We start from the raw sequence: 26,610 nt of genomic DNA on the forward strand, positions 1-26,610 counted from the left end.
AAAGAAGACATATAACGGAAGTGCAGCCATAGCCCTGCATTAAAGTCATAGTGAGCATGCTGCTTTGCAAAATTAAAAGCAAGATAAACAAACAATAAGACATTTACCTTCCACATCAAGGCACCTAGGTGGGCTATCTGACCAGATAAGGTTATACATGCACTCAAGGAACTCTGCCCCTTCTAGTTTATATCCAGGAAAGCATTGGTAATACACCACTGTTCCTACTGGGAGGGAGGACTCGAACTCAGATATGTTAATGTAACTATGAGGAAGAACCAATGGCCTCAGGCAACCTGCAAATTAAGAAGAGGGAGGTATCTTTTATTATAAGGTGCTTATCTTAGTCATCTTAACACATTCTGATAATAATAATAAACCTTTGATTTAAGAATTCCTTCATATTCTCTTCTGTGAATGGCATGGCTGCATAATCTCCCTCAGATATGTATGCTTCTTTACCCTGTTTCAAACTCTTTTCTTGTTTAACCCCCACATTTTGCTAGTGTGGGATTCAGTCTCAGCAAATTCAAGAAAGGTTTACTGAAAATTACAGTATTTTGCTGCACAAACATTCACTGCTTTAGCAGATGGCAATTGTTCTTTTTGTGCTAGTATCCTTAATAAATAAAGATTGTCACCTATATAAACCACAAGTTTTATTCCTCCTCCTAAAGCAGTCATGTAAACCTTCTTCAATATTAAAACTGCTTCTCTGACAACGTGTACACAACTGTAAAAGATTTTCAGACAGAATTAATGATTTTGAAGTTCCAATTCGAGAAAGTCTAAAGCGATGTCACTTACTATGAGCAGTCACATGATAAACACAGAGCAATTCACATAATTTATGTCTGAGGGCGGAAAAAAAATCAGTCTGAGAACCTCTTGTAAGATGCTAACACTACCATGGATGTCCAGTTAGTATCTATAAAGAAAAAGTCTCTGCAGCACTTTATGTGGTTATTTCCTTGCAACGGTCAATTGAGGAAGAGGGTCAAGAGCAAAAGCAAACAGAAAACGCTTGAAAGCTTTTTCAAGTACACTATACTATCAGAGCAATGTTTTCGGCAACTTTTTTACTAGTTTACTCCCTGCTCAAATAAATCTTTGGGCATTCTGTCTGCTGGTAACTGCTCATACCCCTGATTACATATGCCCCACACGTAACATGCCAAACCAAGCAGTCTGCTGAGCAGGAAGATATAAGCAACCTACAATGGGACAGACGGAAGGAATGCTGACTGCCCAAGCAAGACCGGGCTTGCTGTCCTCTGAACTGTATCAAGGCAGGTTTTGCCCTATTGGCTCAAAATTTTAACGCTTATTGGGGTCTCTGCAGTGCAGGACCAAGATTTACTGGAATTTTTAAGAGATCTAAGGGTTTATGAAAATCCCTAGGTCTCCAAACATCCCCAGGTGCTGCAAACTCCATTTTGACAATTTTTGCTAAGAAATTCACATCATTCCAGATTCATTATCCAGAGTCATTATCATGACTCTCTCATGCCAAAAATAGTTTGAGGCTTGATTCCTATATGCTCTACAGTCCTTTCCCACTGCTCAACCAGAAAAAAAAATGTCTTAGTGTCATAAAACTCCTGCCTATTTAATCAAATGGCCATGTAAATGCAATTAACAGCCTACTAAGTGCAAGCATACGAATGACTTTTATAGTATTAGTGCTTAATATGGCCAAAAGAAAATTCTGGAAATAATTCTGGAATAGGATTATAGAATTTGGCAAAATGAGACAGATATTGGAATCTAAGTCTTCTATTCTGTACCGATCTAGTAGCTAAAGCACTTTGTTCTTGTGCAATTATTTTGTAATTTTTATTAGTGCTGCCATTATTTTTAAAAGCAATTGACATTGAATATTGAGTAGCAGCAATTGATTGTGTTTTATAGTATAAATACAGCCACAGAAGAAAATAAAAAGTCAGGGGGTAGTTCTGTTATCCCAGTTAATACTGGTTATCATGAAATTTCCACCTGAACCTTTCACAAATACAGTACTTACAAATCCATCTTATGAGTGTTCACCTCACCTAACTAGAGGAGTCTTAACCTACCCAAATTACCTAAAGTCTTATTTTTCAGTGTCTGTCTTAGGGAATGGTGAACTGGCCTGTGAAGATGCTGCAACCCCTGAGATGAGGTAAGATGAACCTACTCTCAAAAATGGTTTGCTTTCTTTCTATTGCCACACACTATGTCACTGCTAGTAAGATACTTCAGAACTAATGTGCCTAAATGTCTCCATGCACATACCACATTCTAAAAGAACACCACGGGACATAGGTGGATGTGTCCCATACTGACAGTCCTAACTATGGACACACATAAAAGTAAGCTCCTGTAACTTCTGGGTGGCACCCATGAATCCTATCACCTTTCAGCTGACACACCAAACTGCGTCTCACCCTGCCACCGTCACTTCTGAGAAGTGTTTCAGCTTCCCTGCTGCAGGAGACAGTATTGTCCTTAAGTGCCTATTGGGAACTGTCACATAGAAATGAAAGCTCCTGTTAACCCAGTCTTCTCCTTAGCACAGACAGTTAAATTCTTTTGATGCTGTTCAGCTGGCCAAACTTGAATAGGTTAAAGTACTTAGACAGGCATGTCAGAAATGTGAAATAATAGCAGACTAGGGTTATTCAGCTCTCATTCACTAAAGTTGGCTTACCCTAGCACTTCTCAGTCTAAGCAAAGCTGGGTTCTCAAACTGTTAATATTACAAGTTCAACTATGAATAGATTTTCTGGCCAAAATCATTCCTGTTCAAACCCTTTGTTTTCAGTCAATACCTATCAGTTTAATGGACTGTGAATCTAACAATTCTGCTGAAAACTCACAGAGACAAACAGGTTCCAGCATCTTCTCTCCTCTACTTGTGCCCACTGCACAAGACAAACAAAGGTAAATTGCAGTTAGAAACTTGAATGTTTCCGTAAATTAATTTGTACAAACATGTCAGCTGTTCATCAGATCTTTTGCTGATATTCTGATTTAAACTTGATTTATTTTTAAAATGCAATGTATCTGTGTAAGACTTTAAACTATCAAATTAAAAACAATACCTGAAGTAATACTTCAAGTATGGTTGTGTTCTTAAAGTGTCATCTTCTTTCCTGCCATGAGCAGTGGGGAGGAGAAATCAAAAAAATCTTAAAAGCGGTGCTGTTCAAATACTGTACAGTGGGATTTATAAGACCACTGACATCCTTACAACTGTATGAAAAAAATATTGGCAAGCTATCACGAGGTGCATGAGCTATAAAACAGGATGTTCTGGTGTACTAAACCTTGGCAAATGGGCAGATTATCCCAAGTTCCATCGTCTTGACAAATTGAAACCATGTTGTCTAAGTCAGGGTAACGGATCTGGAATCCTTCATGACAGCTGATTATTAACTTATCTCCAGTCCTGTAAGTCTTGTTATGAATCTCTGCATCTTCAACATGTGGAACAAGGCAATCTGTGACTTCATAAAGAAAGAAATTAACTTAATTAAAAATAACATGTCTAGCTATTCAATAATCAAACTCTTAAGCAAAAGTTAATAGTTAATGTAAGTGCTCTGCTTAAACCATTTGGACAAAATGCATTTCAGTTAATATATACTTTCCCTAGTTAACCATCAGTTACAAAGTCTATATCATGATGCTAGAATTTGCTGTGTTACAATAATGGATCATTACCCCAGATGTTTTCAAACAAACACAATTAAGAGAGTTTAGGAAGACTGTTTTTAATTTTCTCTTTCTATTCATCATGTTTGTAAATTACACAGCACAGTCTGACTACACGACAGTCCATATGAAGTCAAACTCTTTGACAGCACCAAGGACAGGATGAAAGAAGAGATAAAATACAGATATGGCATGAGGAACAAAGGAAAAATGGTTGTTAGTGGAGAGACGGAATGAAAATCAGGTACAGCTAGAAGGGATTACCCAGCTCCATTCCACGGAGTTCTTTATGAGAATGTTTTCATGTTAATCTCATTGATTCTGTTTTAAATCAGGTAATTTTATGTGCTTGAATTCATATGCCTTTAGAGGGTGTGATTTTTAAGGCACTCAGCACCATCTCAAGTGCTTGTGCTTTTAAAATACTCTCAAAAAGGGAGGTATGGGCTCTCTTACCTGTCTGTGATACATGAATCTATTACATTACACTATTGCAACTCAAACTATGTGCCAGTGCCAAAGACACCAAAGTATAAAATGAAATCCAGATGACTTAAAAATGGAATATGTTGTGGGAAGTGGAGGGAAAGGGTGAGGCACAGTTAAAAATATTCTGCTAATACTGAACAACTAAGAGATATGCCAAGAGGATATGAAGAAATAGTCCAGGTTACTGCAGATTCATCTTCCTCATAAATGCAAAGTGAGATTAAACAGAAGAGAGGAAAGGATTAAATATTGGGAAAATATAATCAGAATTATCTGTATGTCTGCCAGCAGCCAATCCATGACACAGATGATGATAAAAATTTCCAGGCATCAAAACCCACAGTGGTTCAAATAATAGCAAGGAAATAAAAATATTATAAGCCTGTTTTATGATTTTTTTTTCAAATAATTCTACCACAAGAGGCAATTATCTTCATTTAGGAATGTGATATATATTAAAAAAAAAAAAAAAAAAAAAAAATGTTTCAGAAGTCCTTTGAGACTTGCATGAAAGAGAAAGTTTCTGCTATTTTCACTGGTAATTCTTTCTAAAGAAGTAGAGGTAGCTTAAATTTGTTTTTAGCAGTTAGTTGTGAGCATGCACAAAGTAAAGCAATAGAAACAACTTTTTGTTTGATTAGAAGCACAGCTTGAAGCAAGATACACTGTAATTTAGCATAGCACATGCAAACTAACAAAAGCAAATATGCTTCATAATGTCTTCATTTATTTAGGCAAAAAGTAGGTTGTTGTTATGAGACTCAATCAAAAATTTTACTAATATGAAGTGGAGGACTGTTGCTTCCCCAATTAAAATATATTTTCCACTGTACCTTTACTTAGGGATCGTTTCTAAAATACACCGTACCTACTAAATTTTAGTTTGGAGACTGGATATATTAGTCAAAAATGTCGTTGTTTCTCTTGTAGTATAGTGTATTCATTTATAAATGGCTAAATCTGGGAGGATGTGTATGTTACCAGAAAGTTATAAAATGCACTAGGCTGAGGATGCAAGCATTGTCTTCAAAGACTGGACATTTTTTTCTCTCTCTGGCAAGTTAATCAGCAGAGGAGACAGCAGAGGATGCCCCATAAGAAATGCCTGATGTTAAGCCTTGGATGCTGTCCCTCAGATCCTGCCGTGGGTGCCTACAAGGCTGGGATAAGATGTATGGAGATCCTGCTGTGTAACCCCTCTGGAGGAGGTCTGAGATGGATAACAGAAGATAATGTCGATGGACAGCTCACTCTCTTGGCACAGCAGCTTTCTGTTGCTACACAAATAAATAAAGAAGTATATATACACTGCAGTAACATCTGAGATTTCACTTTCAAAGTGGGGGAAATTGATTCTGTAACAAAGATCTATTACAGTGACTTCATTCTCATTGTTCCAAATAACAGCTATAGATAGAACTATTTTAATCAGACAGATGTTGGTGGAGAACAGGATGTGTCCTGGATGGTTTTGATAACAGGTCTATTACAAGACCCAGATAAGCACAGGACTAACATAGGACAATATTGCAGCTCTTTTTCCTGATGTCTTGTGAGCAAATGGTTTCCTGCTGGCTGAATTTGTATTGTTTAGCACTTATCCAGGAATAAATTGCAGTTGCCCTCTCTCTGCAAGCAACTGGATTAGCTGGCACAAATTCCGTTTGGAAAAGCTGAGGATAAGTGACTGAATTTTAAAATGTCCTGTCCTAGAAAATAAACTGCTTTATTCTAAATACTGTTCAACAAATCCATGAAGGCTGCTAAACAATTTAATGGAGTACACAGTCTTTAACCAGCATCAAACAGCAATGGCTACGACTTACATTATTTTCTGGGAGTTTTATATGAACTGCTTGTATCTAATGTGGGAATATTACAATGTCTCAGCCAAGTGCACACCCTAGCTAAGAACACATTTCTTATCTTCCAGAGGCACAAAGGCAGCAGTCCTTGGGTAGGGGTAGCTGGCAGGCCCTGTATCTTGCCAGCTGCAATGATCGTCTTGGCCTAACTTTCATGAATCATAGAATCACATAATCATTAAGGTTGAAAAAGCCTTCCAAGATCATGTAGTCCAGCCATCCCCTTACTACCAACTAAACCATGTCCCTAAGCACCACGTCCAATCTCTCCTTGAACACACCCAGGGACGGTGACTCCACCACCTCCCTGGGCAACCTGTCCCAACGCCTGAGTGCTCTTTCTGAGGAGAAATGTCTCCTCGTTTCCAACCTGAACCTCCCCTGGCACAACTTGAGGCCATCCCCTCCAGTCCTGTCACTAGTTATCTGTGAGAAGAGGCTGACCCCAGCTCCCCACACCTTCCTTTCAGGTTGTTGTAGAGGGCAATAAAGTCTCCCTTGAGCCTCCTCTTCTCCAGACCAAACAACCCCAGCTCCCTCAGCCGCTCCTCATAGGACTTGTAAAGATGAAGATGCTGCTTTGTACATTAGGACTCCTTGACTTCAGGGACCCATGTTCCCACCTGTCACAGGAGGATATTTTTTTTGGTGTGAATTGTAAAATTTGTTAAATGCTACAGTTGTAATGCTTCAGTTTATGTGCATCATCTCAAAGCTGTTTTGTCCAGGACACAGGGAAGGAAGACCAACTTCTACCCTCAAAAGAGCACCTAGAGCATAAAGGTAACCCAGAAGAAAGGCATGACCTGGATGCAATGGAGATTGCCAAACCATCCGTGGGTACCAGCTAGCTTGGCATGGCTTGAGTCTATGCAGGTGGATTCTTACCCTCCCAGAATTACCCTCAGTCCAGGCTAAACAAGGAGGTCCTCATAGGAATCGCTTGGGGAGTACTACTTGGTGTTGGCCAAAACCTTATCAGGACATTTCTAACACTGTAACAGTATGCGCAATTGCAAAACAGCGCCCCTGCCTGTGCTTTAGCACCATTTATTTTACTAGTCTATATGTGAACTCAAATCCAAAGAGATCCAGTGCTCCTATGTGTTTGTGGAATGGCCTCTGAATTGGCCTTCACCACATCCAGCATCAATACTGACAGGCTGGAATGGAGAGGAATGGGGAGAAAGGATGAAAGGAATGTCATGAAGAATGCATTGAATGCAGGGACAGCTTGTCTGGACCCTGCCCTCTTAAAAACAAACATTTAAAATTCAGGTTGTCTCTTTCCTTTCAGTAGTATTAAATGCACAGTACTGTGTTAGTACGATCATTCTGCAGATGGTAAATACAGTATTTCAGTGCATATTAAACAATGCCTTCTCCTTCTCCTTTCTGACTTTGCTTGTACCCCAACAGCGTACAGCAGCTTTGCCTAAGAGTAGTGGCCCTTGCAGTAAGCACAGGTTACATGAATCATGGGACATTTGTAGCCAGGATTAGGAATTGACAGAAAACACCGGGCAAGAAAGTTAAGAGATGGAGATATATAAATAGACTAGTAAATAATCTCACAAATCCAGGGACAAAGGCAAAGAGAAATGAGTGCTAAAGATCCTACAGAAAAATTGTAGCTAAACCGTGCTCTAGTCCACTACTTTTACTGCCAGTTAATCATCCCTGTCAGTGGGAGAATGGGGCACTGAGGACATCTTGAAGGCGTCTGCCTGTGGAAGCATGGGGGGGAGCAAGGTAGAGCTCTTAGTTTAGTTGCTGTCCCCACACAGACTGAAAATTTAGATTCAATCTCATAGGAAAGAGGAAGCATTTGTTCCAAGTAGGGCAACAGTCTCAGCAGCCACATTATCACAGTGGGAGAAGATTAGATTAAAGTGTGAACAACATGACATATTCCTTTTAAACAGTAAATACAAAATTCCTACCTTAGAGCTTTGGCATTTATGTGTATAGCCACATTAGAATTGATGGAAGTTACATTCACAACAGGCTGTAGATCAACATGAGAACATAACTCTAAGCACGCAGATTTCTGACAGTGCATTTATTGGGTACCGGCTCATGCAACTTTACTCTTGTACTGACACTTATAATCTCCTGCCACTTAACAAAAAATGACAGACATATAAAATCAAGTTAATTCAATGACGAGCACTTTTAAGATAAATTGCATTCTGAAATGGGTTGTTTTTCTTCCTCTCGTAAATAGCATTATTTTGTGATACTGCTCTAGTAAGCAGATAAAGACAATTATATGCACATAACATAAAACTATAAAATTACATGTAACTACCCTTAGCAAACTCCTGAGATTGACTTAAAATGAACTGCAAAGTATGGAGTGTTTTTGCTGTTCAAGATCAGATGGCAGTATATGACATTTACATGTACATGTATTGTAATAGCTTCAGAGGCATGTAGAGTGTGCTACAGCAAACATGGCAATCAATCTCTGCCTTAACTGGGAAAATATAATATAAAGTTTATTTCATCCCCAGATAGCTAACGAAAAATGTTAAAATGTTAATTTCCTACTTCACCAGTAGTTGCTACAAATTTCAAATTTCTTTTCTTATATCATTACAGAATTTCTGCAATGAGGACTTCTACGCACATCATTAGATAGCTGAGAATTAAACACCATTGTAACTCCTCCTTGGCTGCTCTGCAGATGTACCACACTCCTGTGCTGACCACCTCCACGTCATGCTCCTTCCTCATGATTCTGGTCCCAGTGCAAAAAAAGGTCACTCTAAAAGCACTTCAGTAAATGCTTAGGGTTCATTGAACCTCTGCTTAGTATTTCTGTTGAGTCCATAATTATATCGTGCATTGGAAATAAGAATTCATTCTAACTTTTTTTTCTTTTTTCTTTTTCTTTTTTTTCCAGTGTTAAACCCTAGGATTGTTTTAATAATACCTGAGAGAAGCACCGCTAATCAGGAACATACTTATCCAATTGCTTCACTAACTCCTAAATCAGGGGCTCCTCTTCAGTCAATAATAACAAGTATTTTTGTGTATGCCTAATTTTCAGCACAGAACTTTAACATAACTAATCACATAATTACAGTTATGCTCTAGCTAAAGTACTTTGCTTGATCAGAGCTTTGGCTTACAATTGTTTTAAAGTGTTCTGTGCTATAAATTAATGATTATCTCTTAAGCAGCTGTTGCCACATCATCCATCACATCTTCATCTTCCAATTTCTTTCTTTTTTAAAAACACCTGAATCAAATTTTGATCACACTGATATTAGTGGCAGTTTTGCTGTTGATGGCATTGTGATCTGAATTTTCTCCCACAGATTTCCACTGTTCTGAGGGGGAAAAGGGAAGTGGCCATATTCAATGAATATTCAATAAAGTGTGTTAATGCTTACTGTAACAACTGCAATGGCTGATACAGGTTCTATTTTAGTAACTCCATCACTATATTTTGTGGTTTGTTAATGGATTGTACCATGGTATGGCACAGTGTTCAAGCTCCTATGTACCTGTGCCTTGATACCATTTTCCTCTTTTTATCAGCCTGATAATATTTGTGGCTACGTGAATTGAGGGCACAATTTTCAATGGGCATGCATTTTATTAGTGAGGCAGGTAATTCATGCCCACGTTTTGGTAGGACGTTGCACTAGTTTTGACATAGGATATAACACATCTTCAAATAATTCTGTGAATTGTGCTCAATTGCCAAGATTTCATCCCATCTATGTATGTGCCTGAAGTCTAAGTATCAGTTTCTTGGCCAGCATCACCTGTTAAAATGACTACTGCTCCCTTATTTCCTATCAAAGTAATTTCTGTCAGCTATAATCTATGAATTTCCTTAAAATCACATGTAATTTCATCTTTGAAAATTAAGTGAAAGTCACTCAGTCCTGGAAGTAGGACAATTAACCACAGGATGTGCTTGCACTGCACAGCTGGTTCCCTCTTGCGAGCAGCAGTCACAATTGTCATTTGGACTTCCTCCTACAACTTTCCCCTAAACTCTAGCTTTTCCCTCCAAGCACCTTCTCCAACCAACCTGTTTGTCGATTTTTCTGATGTTAAATCTCATTTTAAAGTAGATCCAGCTTTTTAACTGGTGTCATGGTCTCCGTGTCAATGATTTCTCCTAGCAAATTTTGGATGGGTCATACTTCTGTTATACTTTCCAGAAGTTCCCAGGAACATTCCTGATAAGACAACTGCATTGTAGCTCCCCAAAGGCACATTGAAGAGGTGTCCTGCCTGAATGATGCACTGACATGTGTATCCCATATCGGGTTCTACCCCAGATGGCTACTCCATCAGTTAGGAACTGTACTGTTCAATCTCCCTTAGGCTTGTTTTTTTATAATCACCCTCAAAGCTGACAGCACATTCCCACACAATTTATGAGCAGGTGTTATTAGCCCTGCTTGCCTTTATGTTCTACAAATTACCTGTAGTCTCAGTGCATACTACAAGACAGCTCAAGACTGTGTCCCTTATGACTCTGTTGCCTGTGGCCTCAAGTACATTCAGAAATCTATATTTTACCAAGACCTCTGCTTGTCCAACAGAGCAGCTACCTGAAAGATGATGGACCACTTACCAACTATTTTTGTCTACCCTCTAAAATATTTCATGTATCGCTTTCATGCAGACCACTGTTCAGGGGTGACCCCTTCCTATGTATCTCCTTGGCCTCATCTCCCCAGGCCTTGCTTGCTCTTATTGTGGAACGTACCTTCACATGCCCCTGTCCTGTCACTGGGTTCTCATACTTACCCACCTATCACCATAAACAAGTATTTGCAGTTTTTGTACACACTGAGAGATGCATAATCTGATATAGTAAGTGTGTTTATGAGCCACATAAGTGTCTAGTTTTGGATGAAGTGTGAGCATTTATCTTATTTTAAATGATGGAAGGCCTCCTGAAATAGAGTTTATCTTGCTCCACCTTGAAATCAGTGAGGCATTGCTAATGATTTCACATCTTCAAACAGTTCTGTGAATTGTGCTGGTGTCACAATACTAAAATATACACACTTAATTTAAGTAATGCTTTTCATTTCTGTTGATTTTCATAGATCTATTGACCAAAATAAGTCAACCTAAAGAACAAGTTATAGCTTTAATATACTTGGTGAAATAAATCGTTCATGTTGCTTGGGGGTGTTTTTGGCCAAAAAGTGTATTTATGATATTCAGATTAGTCTTGCTTCTATCAAATTCCTCAAAGAAGAAAGTAATTTAATGCCCTAAATATTTAAAATCAAATACAATTTCAAAAGAACACAAAACACACTATAATAAAAATAAGTTCTTTTATGCCATAGCAGTCTGATTTACCTCAAAGTAAATTTCTCCAATGACTTTAAACTTCTGCATTCCATGCATATTTGATGTACTTACTTGAATCATGCACATGCCATAAAATACAATTGTTTAAAACTTCTCATTAAAAGGAGTAGTAGCATTGGAAATTAATTATATTTTCCTAGTAAGATATTACAGAAAGCAGTATTATGCAGACAGCTTTAACAAATAGTTATAAACAGTTTGCTGATCATGGAAGGTTTTTTTGTTGATTTTTTTTTTTTTTTTTTTTTTGTCTCTGCATCAATTTGTAACTACTGTAAAAGTAGAACTTTATCTTTTTTTTTTTTTCTTTTTTTTTTCTTCTTTTTTTTTTTTTTTCTTTTAAGATTCTTTTATGTCCCTTTCAACACACAGACACACAGACACACAAAACCTCTCACAGTACAAACTCAATGGACAGACAGGATGTATGGGAAACTAAAGTGTGTATCAAATATGACCTAATAAAATACATTCCAGTCTTTTATGTCTTGTGCAGATGGACACGATACATGTACAAGTGTGAAGCACTGACACTGGTGAATTGTTTTAAGAAAATTGACTTACCTTCTTGTAGGCACACAGGTTTATCACTTGGTTTCCAGCTCAGGGAGCCATTAAAGTGTCTCACACAAAGTTTTTTTGAAGTACCATTAAGCCTGTATCCTTCTTGGCAATGAAACCGGACTACCACACTTTCAAAGAAGACACCTGCACTGGGTGTCTTGTATCCATGTTCAGGAGCTCCAGGATCAGCACAAGCATGTAGGTCATCGAACCCTATATCAGACAAAGATACAAACTATGTTCATTTCACTCCTCATGCAGCCATAGTCACACTCATCCTAGGCTTTTTCATTTGATTTTTAATCTTCTTGGGGGCCTCACATTTTCCATTAATGACCACTATCAACCCTACTTGGGTACTACGTGCTCCAGACTTGGGAGAGGACCAACCTCCAGCTACTGCACAAATACTTGGGTGACACAAATAATTCCATCTTGTTAGGCAGCTATGGAGGAAGCAAGGTCAACCACACTCCTCGATAGCTGACCTGTAAAAACATAAAGCACTTGACCCAACCTACCTGCGGGGATTGCTCAGTAATGTATCTGTAATTACTCTTGGGGGCTATGGGATTCTGGAGTTCTGGTACAGTCACTGGAAAAAATAATAATGTGTCAGAAGCAGAGAGGAAGAGGAAATAAAGAAAAGGACATGAAGCCTAACTGTCATCCAAAGACACAGTAACTAAAACATAAGATAAACTGCTAGGTACAGGGAGATTCTGATTTATCTGGGAGATTTACCACAGGAAAAAAAAGACAATGTGATGTTGCATATATATGTGTTCCTCCTATGAAGTGGGTTTGGTGACCCTACTAAATTCTTAAAACACTGTTATGGGAGTTCTGTATTGCTGCATTAATGCCAGAAAGGAGCTTGTAAAGCCATTTATAGCCACAAAAATAACTGTAAAATAACAAACAAAAAGTCAAGAGTTGCAATCATAAAATGGACTATTTGTCACTTAATCAAAACCATTTCAATGTCATTTGCATAAACTGAAGCTTTTTTATGCTGCAAATCAACAAATGTTTAGTGCAGTACTCAACAAATACTGTGTACTAAAATAGCAAAATATCTTAGCAGGAGGAACAGCAGAGGGGCAATTAATACTGGTAGGAGGGGAGGGATGCTTGGAAAATTTGTAAATCATCACATTTTGGCATTAATGGTTTGATTTTAAGATAGTGGCATCAGAGAGCCTCACCTACTTCTTGGGTGATAAGCATGAAGTGTGGTACAGTCAGGGAGTATATATTACAGTCGACTATTTTTCAAAATAAATTTGTTTCCTGAGACTAAATCATGCTGTCCAGTGAAGGGCTCAGAAAAAGTCAACCAGAGGGGACAGCATTTTTCTGTCTCCATCCATACCACAGCTGCTTGTATGTGGGTCAAGTCCACTGTGCTGAACTGCCCCCACCAGACTGTGATTTCCAGGAGGTGACCTGAGACTTGAGATGGCCAGAGCCAAGTCTGAATGCCTGCATGCCAGAGAGAGCCATCACCTACACCCAGCCTCTACCCCTCCACAGTGCTTCTATATCAGGGCTACTTCACCTAAAGAGCTGTCATTATTGTCCCCTCTTTTCAGAGCACCTGCTTTTATCTGGTTTTACTCCTCCATCCAGTGAAGTTTATCAGAAGGAAAGAAAGGTCAATGCAATAGCCAAGTGAAACCAATCTCTGAACTTTATGTCTAATCATCAGCCAATGGACCAAAACCTCCAGCGCAAACCGCCCAAGACTCTGTAATTTGCTAGCATGATGAAGAAGGAGAAAAACAGTCATCATGTTCAGGATTATACACTGTATACAACACTTAATAATAGAGAAGTGCTGCACATTTTTACTGGAGATTAAAAAGAAACCTCTTATTCTTCGGGCACCAAACTTACATCTTTCAATAAAGTCAGTGATGATCTTAATTAATTTTCCATTAAGCCAAGGGATAACATGACATTTAGTTCATTTCTGTTACTTTGGTAACCTCAGAACTTGCAGTCAGGCAAAGAATATTATAACCTGCCTTGATCTTTTTTTACTAACTGCTTCAGGGAAAAGTACACAAACTGTCCACTAAGCCTCTGCAACAACAATAAGAATAAAACCAAAACAAAAAGAATTGTGCTAAGATCACATGCAATTTACAGAGAAAAAAAAAAAAAAAAAGAGTTGCTGCGTGGTCCCACTGGAGGAGCAAAATGATGGAGCAGCGACGCAGAGTTTTCATTAGTTCAAATCAAAGTTAGAGATTTTGGGACTGTCAGCACAAAATCCAACATGGAAGGCTAGAGAGTTTTTTCCCCTGGTGCAGCTTAATTCGGTGACCCTATTGCCACTTTTCTGGTGACCTTTCACAAGCAAAGATTTTCATTCCTCCTAGGGATCATTTTGCAGTAAGTTGATCTCTTAGGTTGCTTTTCTCTTGAGCACACTTTGTGGGCAGACAATGCTATACCCTAGGGGAACTCCCAAGAAGGAACTGAAACATGAATGGAAGAATTAAATGATGTACCCTTAGTTTCTATAAACCCAGCAGTCAGCTGTTGTTCAGCTACAGAATAATATACGACACATGGAATTAGCATGGGATCACTGTATTTCCATTGCTTGTTCCTGAAGAAAGGAAAAAGGAAAAAGTTTCATGGAATAACTGGCACATGCAATAGCGTGTGCTGAGTATTTCGATACCTTATTTGGCTGAGAGTTAAGTCCATCATTATTATTATTATTATTTTTTTCATTTTAAGTATGAAGCCTCTGGTACAATATTCAAGAACAATAATGCTAAAAGATTCAACTGCAGTCCAGTTGTCCTTAGTGAGACCAGAGCTGGTCCTTTACATTGCAGTAATTTCTATATGATCTCATTTTGTTAAGCTCAACTCTGTCTTGTCAAAAAATAAGTGAATGCATGTCTCTGATAAAATAGATCTTGGTACATTACATATTTTTTTTCTCATGATCTTTAGTTTCTTTCTCTTTTCAATGTTTTAAGAGCAGCTGCTCAGAATTCTGATATAGGGATATGAGGTTGCATCTTTGTTTTTTTTTGTTGTTGATTTTGTTGATTTTTTAATTTATTTATTTTTAATAGCAGGAATAATGTTAAATAACAGACTGGAAATCTTTTCTTTGCCACCTTTAGAACTTGAAGAAACCAGCCAAGAAAAAGTTTCCAGACAGATCTATAAGATAAAACTTTTGGGGAAAAAAAAAAAAGAAAAAAAAAAAAGAAAAACCAATCTTCTGTTTATAGCAGAAAGGTGTTATCTAGCAGGAAAGAGTATATCGAGTAAGTTAAAAAATAACAGAATTACAGTGAATTCTATTTCTTCAATGAGTCATTAGGGTGAATAGAATGAAATTTTACTTTGTCCCCTGGACTGTCTTCATGGTTAAAAAGAGGCAAAAGTGAATTATCAGCACCTACAAGACAAAAACTACACAGCACACTTGTCAAATGAAGCAGTGGATTTTCATGCTATCTACAACAGCAAAAATTTAGTAAGATCAGCAGCCATCTTCATAATTAGCACTGTATCACTATCAATGGTTTTATGGGATGCTATCATATGGTGTTAAATCCCTAAGGACTACACAATTAGTGCTGAAACCGATTACTTCAGTAATCTGAACTGCTTAATATTTAATCTAACTAGCAGACTTCATGTATCATGGCATCTTTAAGGAAAATGGGTTAAAATAAAGTGAGCAATAATGCTTTCTGATGAGACTCAGGAGTACACAAGCTCATTATCACCAGTAAAACATGTAGTTGATACAGAATGTATTTTGGTTGTGGTATTTACCATATTTCTAATGCTGGACCATCAGGAGGTCATCACAAAACAGCAATGCTCTTTACCTGGATAAAGCACAAGTATTTTATATGGGTTTTTACTTACCTAAATTACTTGCTATAGTCAGTCAGATAAAAATGATGGCAAATGAATGAGAAGACTGAAAAACAAGCAGTGCTTTCCTTGGGGTGTAAAAAGGACCATTACTGTCCGTTTGAATGGAATGTAGTATTGGAATTCTGCATTGTTCTCTCACATAAAATGATTCATCTCATCTCTTAATGAAAAAGCCCCAAATATCAGAAACCAGTTATGTGACAAAATGATGTAACTTTCCAAATCCTTTTCACTTCTGAATTAAAATAACAGCTCTTCATACTTCTGTATTTTTTTCACTCCTACTGCAAATCCATCCAGCAGACTTATATCAGCTCAGAGTCTTAATAAAATATTCTGATCAGAGGTTCAATGTGAATATCGCCATTAACCGACTATTCCATTGGAAAACAGAATTTATGAAGTCTGTAAACTGGCAAATTGTTTGTTGACAAATAGAGCTATTCCTATCCTCACTGCTAGAACCATATAGACACATTTAACCACATTTGTATGTCTGTGAGCAGCTCGTTCTGTCTGAAGTGAGCAGCAAAGACAGTCACTCTCCAACTCTAGAAGAGCACTGCCAACAGAAGTCAAGTGGACAGAAAGGCCAGGGGTAAATAACTTATCTGTGATCACATGAAGTCATCACAGCCACAACTGAATTTTAGATGTGCCTAAAGAAATGCAGAAGGAAGAATCCTTCAGCTCTTCCCATCATCCTGCATTTCTCAGCATCTTTTTCTCAATTTCATCTTTTGTTTTCCTTGTTTCAGTCTTCCCTCCCCTCCCCTCAATACCTTATAACACCTGGTAAATTCATGCTGCTTTTGAAGTTATTTCTAATCAAGATTCGATGCAATTATTTGCCTCTAAAGTTGCTATATAGCAGTTCGCTGACAAACTGTTGATGCTTGTTACCTCAGAAATGGCTGCACTCACTCCTGAACAGAGATACCACTTTCATTTCAGTGTATTAAATACACACTGTGAAGGAAAAGTGATATATAATGTGTAATAATATTCAAGATGTATTGGGGCTCCCTAAATCAGCAAATTCTGTCTATCTCAGGGGTGCTAGAGGGACTCAGAGGCTTTACAGCTTGTGACAGGACTAGATTGCTTGCGAACACGTTTTATAAGGAGCCTGTAAACACTGCAGAAGTGGGATATCTTAGGCCAGCTCTGAGTAGAAAGCTGTATTAGGAATAAAACAGAAGGGCCACAAGTGCAAACATGCCAAGGGCTTGCTCGTCTCATACAAAGGAAAAATCGTTTTCATCCCTTTAACAGTTTCTGCCCTGTTTATGTGAAAGCCACACAGGCACAGCATTTTGTGCCTGTGGCTGTTTATGCTTCCTTGCCATCAATGACGTTAATTGAACTATCCACATACTAGTGTAACAAGAAAAGGAAGGATGTGCTTAGATTAGCATCTAGCCTTGAAAGCCAAACAAAATTATAAACCTGTAATTTCATTAGTGAAATGCTTGCTAAAATCTAAACTCTGTTTGATTCCTTAAGGGTCACTGGTGCTTAAGCTTCCCCGAGGCTTCAGCAGCCTCGTATAACTCTGCCCTGTTTAAGATGTGAATCACAGCCTCTCTGGCTATCCTTGCAGAACACGCTCACAACTTCAGTGCGGTTGAATATCCCTTCTTACTCAGCTGAGCCTTATCCAGGGCAGCATAGCAACCCACCTGAAGAAAGGGAGCTGTTCAAATTACCAATGAGCTCTGGGGGTGGATACTTTGCTTAAGTCACAAGTTAGTCTGTAAAATCAAGAACACCATTAAGATTTTTTTTTCTTTTTTTTTTTCCCCTCATAACCCAGGAGTGTGAGAGCAGAAAAATGGGTAAATCACTGTGTAATGCAGTTCATGGGCACCAAAACCATTCGTATGCAATAAAAACATGAATATGCAAGCCCTGCACAAGGGGCAACAGGTCCAAGAGAGGCAACCAATTCCTGAAAAGGATGAAAGGCTTTCTCATTTGCAATACCTCATTTTTATTATTCCACTTCATATCCTCTTCTCGCCCATCCCTGTGTTCTCAAGCTTCCTTCCCTCTCACTAACCCCAAACCAAATCACCACCTGCCCTTGCACCCTCCTATTAAGTCTTCCATGCTCCGAAATCTTATACCCTGTCAGGCTCACCACCTCTCTTGCTCCCCTTCACAACCCCAGACAAGGACACCCAACCCATGTGCTCACCCCTCCGCTGAGTTTTGCACGCTGAGCCAGAGCACAGATCCTGGTGACACCACTGCCACCACATACACCTCACCGTGAAGTGCCTTTCACACCATGTCGGGTGTTTGTGCCTCTGTTTAGCAGTGCTCACTCTGTACTGTGGGGACGCATGGGGTCCTCCCTCCTCATGAGGATGGCAGCCCCCATCTGCTGCCGGACACTCTGCTGCGTGGTCCCACTGGAGGAGCAAAATGATGGAGCAGCGATGCAGAGATGCTCCTAAGAGCCATGGTCAGTTCAACCTTAAAATCCCAACTCAGGCATGACAAGTCCCTGGGCACTCCTGTGCTAAACCAAACTGACATCTCCCTGGAGAGCCTCAGAAGCGCTACTCCCTCCAGAGAGGGCACAGGGGAGGGAAGGTGAGGAGCTGCAGCCAGGACAAACCAACAACAGGGGACAGGAAAGGTCTTCCAAGCATCGTGCTGGAGCTGCTGCTGTTCAGGAAACTCAGCAGGAGGAAAGAGCGAAGGAGCTGCATACATATGGCAGGTTCAAGGGCCCTGCATTGATGACAGGGCAGAATGTAATAACAACACCTTTAATTCAGTGGCCATGCCTCCAATTAGCTACTCAAATTACACTTCCAGACTCAGGGATGTTGGCACACCTCAGCTGCTGCCTGACCAGCATAAAACAGAAGAGAACAAGCAAAATTTTCTATCCATAGAGGTGATGACAATTTATAATTTAGAATGTGAATGTTGATACAGTATTCTTCTTTTTGTTACCTCCACATGAAGGTAATGCATAAGGAAATGCTACTTAAAATTGCTGGAAAATGAAGACGGTGTAGAATAAAATTAGTGGAACGCTTCAGTAATCCCAAAAGAATCTCTGAAAAATGCACTGGTTTCTTCTTGAAAATGAGTTTCTTCTAATTAATATCTTAAACAGCACAAGGCTGTCCCTTTAATCATATCTTCTCCTTGCAATTAATATAGCTATGTCATCTTTGTAAATAAGCCATTTCATTTATAATGCAAGAAGCACTTATTGTTTACAGCCTTTTGTAATCTCACAAGTCTGGATGCATAATTTATGAATCCTTACAAAATGTCACATGCTATTCTGTGGTCCTCTGAACCTAGCATCACTTAAATAAAATCAAAAAGCAGAAAATAAATCTGCCAGTGGTTCTACTGGCAGTATAGTTTATGTTTCTGTTACAGAAATTTACCCTATCTGTCCTGGGGTATGAGTCAACTTGTCACAAAAATCCCACAACCTCTTCCCAGTTCCTAAATTTTTAAACTGGATGTTTAGCTTTTGAACAACTCCATTTAAAATGATTACACCTCCATGCTGAGGTCTAGAGGCCTGTTGAACTCAAGCATTAGGCAGAAATAACTACAAGCCTGAAACCAGAGCTTGCTCAGCTTTTTGCATATATAATGTAAATATCTTATTCTTTTCCGTTTATTCAGAAAGTTCAGTTTAATCACTAAACAATCACAGTTCAAGCTGCAAACTCTAGTAGGGGTTCAAAAAATTTAAAACTATGTTTTTCTTTTCTATTGTGTGAAAAAGAATCACATGAGAATTAGTGACAACTTCCCGTTCAATTTCTCTTTTACAGATAATATTTCAGGTTTATAAGTACATTTTAAATATAAAATATGCTTAGATAAACTTACTTTTGTGCATATTTATAATACATGTTAATTTTAACTACTTATAAATGGTTCTTCTTCAAAATGTTATTTCCATAATTTTTATCTGAACCCTGAGTATCAATGAATTAGAACTTCAGACAAAAACACTAGATTATGAGTCTTTTAAAATAATCGAATGATGAAAAAACAACAATCAAAACCCTTTAGCCTACTGAAACCAATAATTCAGTAAATGTATATTAAGCTCTCTATGTGCTTCAATAAATGGACAAATACCTAACACATTCTCCTATTCAGCTTAAGGAACTGTAATAAAGGTAATACTTGCCAATATGAGTTTGTTTCCTGGTGACCCATAAAACCATCATAAGGAATTAAATATGTACAAACCCCAAATACAAAACATTAATACATCACTTATAAAAAGGAAATCACAAGATTTCCTTTTTAATGATTTAAATAAATAGATGAGCTCATTATTTTCTTTTAAATCAACCAACCCCACTTATATTTCCATCCTCATATGTAATGCTTTATATATTATATGTCTAATGATTTCATTAGAGTTGCAATATTGTCGATGAGGGAATCCAGCCTTAGGTCACTAAACAGGATTAACAACACAGAAAGCTACTAATAAAAAGTGCCAAATAAAGTAAAGATATGCTCCCATAATTTTAAGAATGTTATTGGCCTGAGGTGTTTTTAAAAAGCATTATCTATGTATTGCTGTTTATCAGTCCCATATTTTCAGTACTCTGGAAAGAATTAATTACCTTTACCGAGAGTTAGTTTAAACATTTTTTAGTCTAGACATGCATCCCTTAGGAAATACAACAAAAACAAAAACAAAATAAAAAAAAACATAAAGAATGAATCATGAGCTAGTTACTATAGTAATACTCTCCTCGACCAATAGCATAGAATATTATTCATCATAGCAAATCCAAAGCAGTGAAATGTCACTTACACCATTCAGCAGAGATCCTTGTTTCTACAAGATGCAGAAATCAAATACACAGAAGAATGAGCTGGGGGCTTAATATTTATCCTTTATTCAGTTACAGACTTCCCTATATAATGCTGTATTTTTATTGTATGCACTAGTATGGTAATTCAACAATTTTTGTTTTTCAGTTGTGTAATAGAAATTGATTTTATACTTTCCCAAGAACAGGCAGATTTGCATATTGGGACAATCAGGATTAATGTGTGAATATTTTCATATTAAACTTTTTTTAATAAAGTGTACACTAGAGATGACTGAGCAACAAGGGATTTAAAAAGCTGGTACATACTTAAAGCAGGTGAGCAGTCAGACACTATATCCAGCTTTTGCACTTGATTTATTATCACAAGTCCTCTGATGCTTCTGGATACTCTGACACCCCTTCTGCAGTATTACATTCTGTATACACCTCTCCATGAAACCGTGACCTTTCTTCTTAGATGTAGGCCTCATCACAGTTATCCATTCTTTATTTGTATTTTCCTCTGAATTTTCTAATGTGTCCTATTTGAGAAATATCTGGAAGTCTGCAATAATGCAGAACTCATCTGCTTGTCTTTTGAGAAGATTTGAACAATGAATCACTAAAAGGGCAAGAAGCACATGCTTTTCTTGCTGGTGACTTATTTGGTTAGCCTTGTGAAGCTGGGGCATTATTTACCTCTATATCAAGAAGATGGAAAGAAAGATAAGGTGGTTTTGCTGGTTCACCAGATATCTACAAAATAATTGTGCTTTTCAAATTTGTTCCAGATCACACTGTAAAAGTTATACTCAAATAAGTCTTTCAGAAAGGAAACAAATAATATCCACTGGGGAAAAACAAAACAAAACAAAACAAAAAAAAACCAACACAACAACAATCAACCAACCAAAAAAACACTGACTGATTTTAGCTCCTATATGGAAGGGAAACTTCTGATTTCTTTCTATATTGAAAAGTGGTTTCATGTGCCTATGTTTTGCTAATACTGCTAGCATTAAGATTTTAGATTGTTGTTTCCCTTCACCAGAATGCATTAAATGAAGAAAAATGAAATAAAGTGTGCTTGTTATTTTAAAAGAATGAGAGAAAAACATATAATGGTATAGAAAAGAAGCAGGGACCCAGTTTGGCACAAGTAATGAAGTATTGTCATCATATTGAAACAATTTTTATTTAACATTACTCATTTTAAATGCTCTGGGGTAAGCTATTCTGTCCATAGTGAAAAGACTGGAAAAAAAATCAGAGGTAGGCTAAGATGATACAGAAGCATATTTATTCTTTTCCTTTTGACTCAATCTAATTCCTCAGTAAATACAAAAGCAAACAAAACAAACAAACAACAACAACAACAACAACAACTAACAACAACAACAAAGAAACACACCTATGACCCTGGAAAAACAACCTTAACATTTGTTCCAGACTCTGTTTAAATAGTTGGTTGGGAATGGGACTATAGCAGCAGATAATTTAGTTTCACAGCTTTCTTTGTTAAAAATGCCCCTGTATTCATGGCCATACTGCGGACACAAGTAGGAACAGTTGCACCCTCCTCTCCTCCCAACTACGTCTTTCTACTCCTTCCCTGGTACCAGTGGGGTGAACTGGCTGAAAACAAGCCTTGCAATGCAAATTGTTGGCTGTGCTGATCGTGCTGGCCATCTGAGCACAGTCAGCACATTGACAAGGGCAGGAGTGGAATGTGCAGTGGGGAGCAAAGGTGTAAGAAGTATTTTTCTGGTGCATTTTCCATTCAGATTGGCCCAGGTCAATCAACAAAACCACACCTTCATGGAGTGACTTTGCACGTTGATAAAGGTCACAGTTAATCTTGCAATTATTGCTATTATTATGAATAGTCCTCTAGACCTCTCTTTGACATATCCAATAATTGGACCTGCTCTGCAGGGCACCTCCAAAACTATTTCAATGACAAACATCACAGACACACTCTCAATTTTTGTAACAAGATTTTTAAGGTGAAATCCTTTACTAATAATCAGTGTGTGAAGATCTCCCTGGCCCAGTATTTCCCCTTTCAACAGAATGTTTCTTCTCTTGTAATTTTCTTACCAATTTTGCAGTTCTTCTATTAATCCAAATCTTCACATAGACTTTCTCTGGTGGCAGTTTGCTAAAGTCAAGACAGACAATATTTGCTGCATTTCCCTTGCTTGATATCATCTCAGGAGATTTACCAATTAGTCTGACACAACCTTTCTTAATATATCTATGCTTTTTTTTAAAAATATCATTCTTAATGTACCTCCCAGACTTTTAATTTCTATAATGTAGAAAAATTCTAAAATATTGTGAATTACTGAAGTGAGAAAACAAAGCGCCAGGCTGCCCAGATCATGGAGACTTATATTTTTTTCTGTTTTTATCTGTGGGCTTTACAGATACTGTCTTAGGGCACCGCTGGAAGTCTCCCACCCTCAGTTATGTACATGACAGTGAACTTATGCAGAACAGGAGGAAGCTGAGGACAGAAGAGAAACTGGAGGAGGAGCCGCAGGAGTGACTTGGCAAAGGCACGGAGATGGGATGTATTGACTTATAAAAATATGTTAGCCTGGAAACTGCCTGACAGCTTTTTGGGTGGTGCTACCACTAAGGGAGAAGAGGGATGAAGGCGTGAACACAAGAAGAAGCCTAGCAGGGTTCCCAGTTAGCTAAATGGGGACCTAGCAAGGCATAAGAGGGAAGAGAAGGGGAACTCTCAGCCACAGACAGTGTTGCTGAGAGGAAGGGCAGTGCCTGAAACAAGTTGTTCAATGACAGGAAGAAACTGAGGAGAGGCAGGACAGATTTGGAGGTTGGTAATATACCATGAGAGACTTCTCAAGGGTTAATGGCCTATCCTTTTGGAACAGAAGAACTTGACGTGCCTTTCTTTTCCCTTCCTTTCCCTTCCTTTCCCTGCCTTGCCTTGCCTTGCCTTTCCTCCTGCTGATGGCTCTAAAAACTACATACTCCATAATGTACTCTGCATTGACAACAGAGAAGTTGAGACTGTCAGATGAAATCTAATGCACTTTATATAACGTATACACTCTGCTATTAGGTACTTGAAAGATTGGGAGTTATGGAATTGATGTGCACAGATAATAGATAATGCTGAGCTATCTGATGCTCAAAATATTTCCATAAAAACCAATATGAAAATCACATATACTGGTTAAATTTAAAGACCATGGGCATCTGTTCTTCAGAAAGTGTTCACATCCCTTCCAATCATGAAAATAGATTCTCATCATTTTGAAGGACTAGAGGAAGAGAAAGAATAAGCTGTTATTTAATTTTTTATGGCACCATAAATTGACTAGCTGGGAGCTAGGAAAGTTCTGGAACTAGCAAAGAAATGATTTTTTGTTCTTATTCAAAGGATAAGAGTTTTAACCACATAAACAATCAATTTGTTTAAAAGTTATTTTTCTTAATAGATATTAATTTGAGGATTTCTGCAGTTTCTCTTTCCCTAGAGTGTTAAATGGCTCTTTTCAGAGTAACAGCTGCAGCAAACCTACTTAAAATAACAAGCAGGCAGTACACAGATCCATACATATGCTTTGCTAGAAACAGGCAGCATACCCAGATTTATATGTATGCCAGTCCCCTAGGATGTCATAATTGTGTTTGTTCTTTTAATAACTTTAGGCTCCAGTGATCAGAATAAAAATTCCATGCTGAAGCTAATGCTTCATCCTTGGTTCACCTTACTACCCCGAATTATGTAATAAGCAGACTTAAATAAATGCAGGAGTCTGGCTCCTGCCTTACACCGTAGTCTCCGGCCATACACGTAATGGGTTGCCTGATTTAATTCAGGGTCTTTCGTTTCAAAGCTTACATTGCTTTTACAGAATATTTGGCTGAGCCATTTCTTTTTATAATAGCACAGATTTTCAGGCCTGCCTTCCAGTGTTCGATGAATTGCAGTCTCTACTAACACAAGAAACATACCAAGTTTCAGGACTTGCAAGAACAGTTGGGCTATTTGGACAATTATGTTCTTCCTAAGTATTATATCTACACTTTACGTCTCCATCCTGTTTCTGTAAACATGACCCAAAATACTGAGTCAGTTAAGCAGCTTATTAAGTAGGCATGGCCTTTCAGTAGCTATTGTGACTACAGAATGTCAGTGCTAATCTTATGATAATAAATTATTTTTTTTACTCCTCTTTCCATACTAGAAATCACTGTATAATGAAGACAGGCATGTATATTACCAGTTTACACAAAGGACACTGAGACAAACAGAAGTAAGTCAAAACCAGCATGGGCTAATGGCCTAGTGGTGAATAGAAAGCCAAACTCCCTGTCAGCCAGAACTTTGTCCAACATGCTTTATTAAGGTTAACCTTTTTTAAGGTTAAAAGTGAGAAAGACTTACCTATATATACTGTAATTTTCAGTTTCAAAAGATTTCTTTTTATTATTATTATTTTTTTTTTTTTTTTGTAATCTGACACTGTCCTGAGCCTCATTTGAGAGCAGAAGTGAACTGTTTTCGGAAGTTCAGAAAATTTCTTTAGGTGTTGTAGCGTTAGGCACACCTTCTTTCATTCTGTACAAAATTAATGGGTATTTTTTTGCCTCCAATAGCTCCAAAATAGTTTCATACTAAGACTCTGAACTTGATGGTGGAAGAACATTGATGTAGGTCCTGCACTAGTCGCCAGTTACCTGCTGGGTGCCGCTTTCCAAAAATCTCTCTTTAGATGTTTTTCTTGGGTGGCCCCATGATGTGATTCTCTGACTACGTCTGAGGCTGTTGATAGACCCCATCACCAGCACTCAGCTTTGCCCCTCTGGCTTAGACTGTGTCAGTCTGTGACCTGGTTGTTGAGGGTATTACCACGGTGGGGTGACCCTCAGCTCCTGGCTTTTCCCACTCTGTGGAGCAGCCCTGCTCTCACTGCTCCCTGACACTTGACGCAGGCCACATATGTCCCCAGTCCCCTTCTCTGCTTTGATTTCTTTTCTCTGTGAACTCTTCACCCTGTTCCTCATCAATGTATGTCCTTATTCATTGAAGTAGGGACAATGTATGTCTCTATTCCCAGTTCTTTCTTTGCCCTACCTTTTTGTGCCTTTCTTCTGCATTCTCCCCAGGAGATGCTTTAAGCTGCTTTTTTTCTCAGGCTTGAATTTATCTTTTTACGACACCTCCTCATCCGCCATTTCTTTCCATGCATGTCCAGTTGTCTTTTAAACCCCTTCTCAAAGCCCCACTTATCTCATTTGTCCTTTCTTGGTGCCAGACCTAGCTGCTTTCCCTTTGAGAGTTGTACTCTATAAGGCCTTTGAGTTTAAGCTGTAAAATCCAAAGAAAGAAAGCATCTTTCCACACTTGGTCGTCTCTTACATAGTCTGTCCTATCTTAGCCCACAAATGTTCATCTTTTAGTTAATTTTCTGTCTTCTTACAAAAAAACACGGGCACTTTCTGGAGTTTCTCCACCTGCCATTAATTTCCAATGAATACAGTGCTGTACCTACAAACAGAGAGACTGCTACTGGTCTGATGTGCCTTATTGCTGAGGTAAGAAACACTTGTTCCCAGTATGAAAAGAAGTACCTCTGGTCCTTATTACTGACTTGATCCATTATGCAGCCCACATGCTGCTCACCAGAGGTGAATCAATCACCACACACCAGGCAGGACTTACCTTCACAACCAGCTAACCTGTTAGCAGTTTCCACACTGAGATGGTGCTACATGGCGTGAAGTGTATGTCTTGACCTAAAGCTCCTTCCCACTCACAAAGCATGACTGACCTCCACGTGTTTAGCCCTACTGTTCTCCTAAAATGCAGTGTCCTGTGCACTGTTAGAGTCATGTTGAAACTTGCT

The 26,610-nt window shown here is 38.3% G+C and overlaps 1 protein-coding gene across 2 annotated transcripts in view; it reads right to left on the minus strand.

Annotated features, from left to right (window-relative positions):
* SUSD4 (sushi domain containing 4) overlaps positions 1 to 26,610 on the minus strand; it is a 74,492-nt gene that overhangs the window by 19,914 nt on the left and 27,968 nt on the right. For both annotated transcript variants that reach the window (XM_084513861.1, XM_084513862.1), the window contains exons 3-5: positions 11,973 to 12,185; positions 3,309 to 3,488; positions 108 to 296 (exon numbers count right to left, since the gene is read on the minus strand). In XM_084513861.1, coding sequence (XP_084369987.1) covers positions 108 to 296; positions 3,309 to 3,488; positions 11,973 to 12,185 — 582 coding nt within the window. The remainder of the gene's footprint in view (positions 1 to 107; positions 297 to 3,308; positions 3,489 to 11,972; positions 12,186 to 26,610) is intronic.

The sequence above is a fragment of the Aythya ferina genome (genome assembly GCF_964211825.1).
Source record: "Aythya ferina genome assembly, chromosome: 3".
Classification (NCBI taxonomy): domain Eukaryota; kingdom Metazoa; phylum Chordata; class Aves; order Anseriformes; family Anatidae; genus Aythya; species Aythya ferina.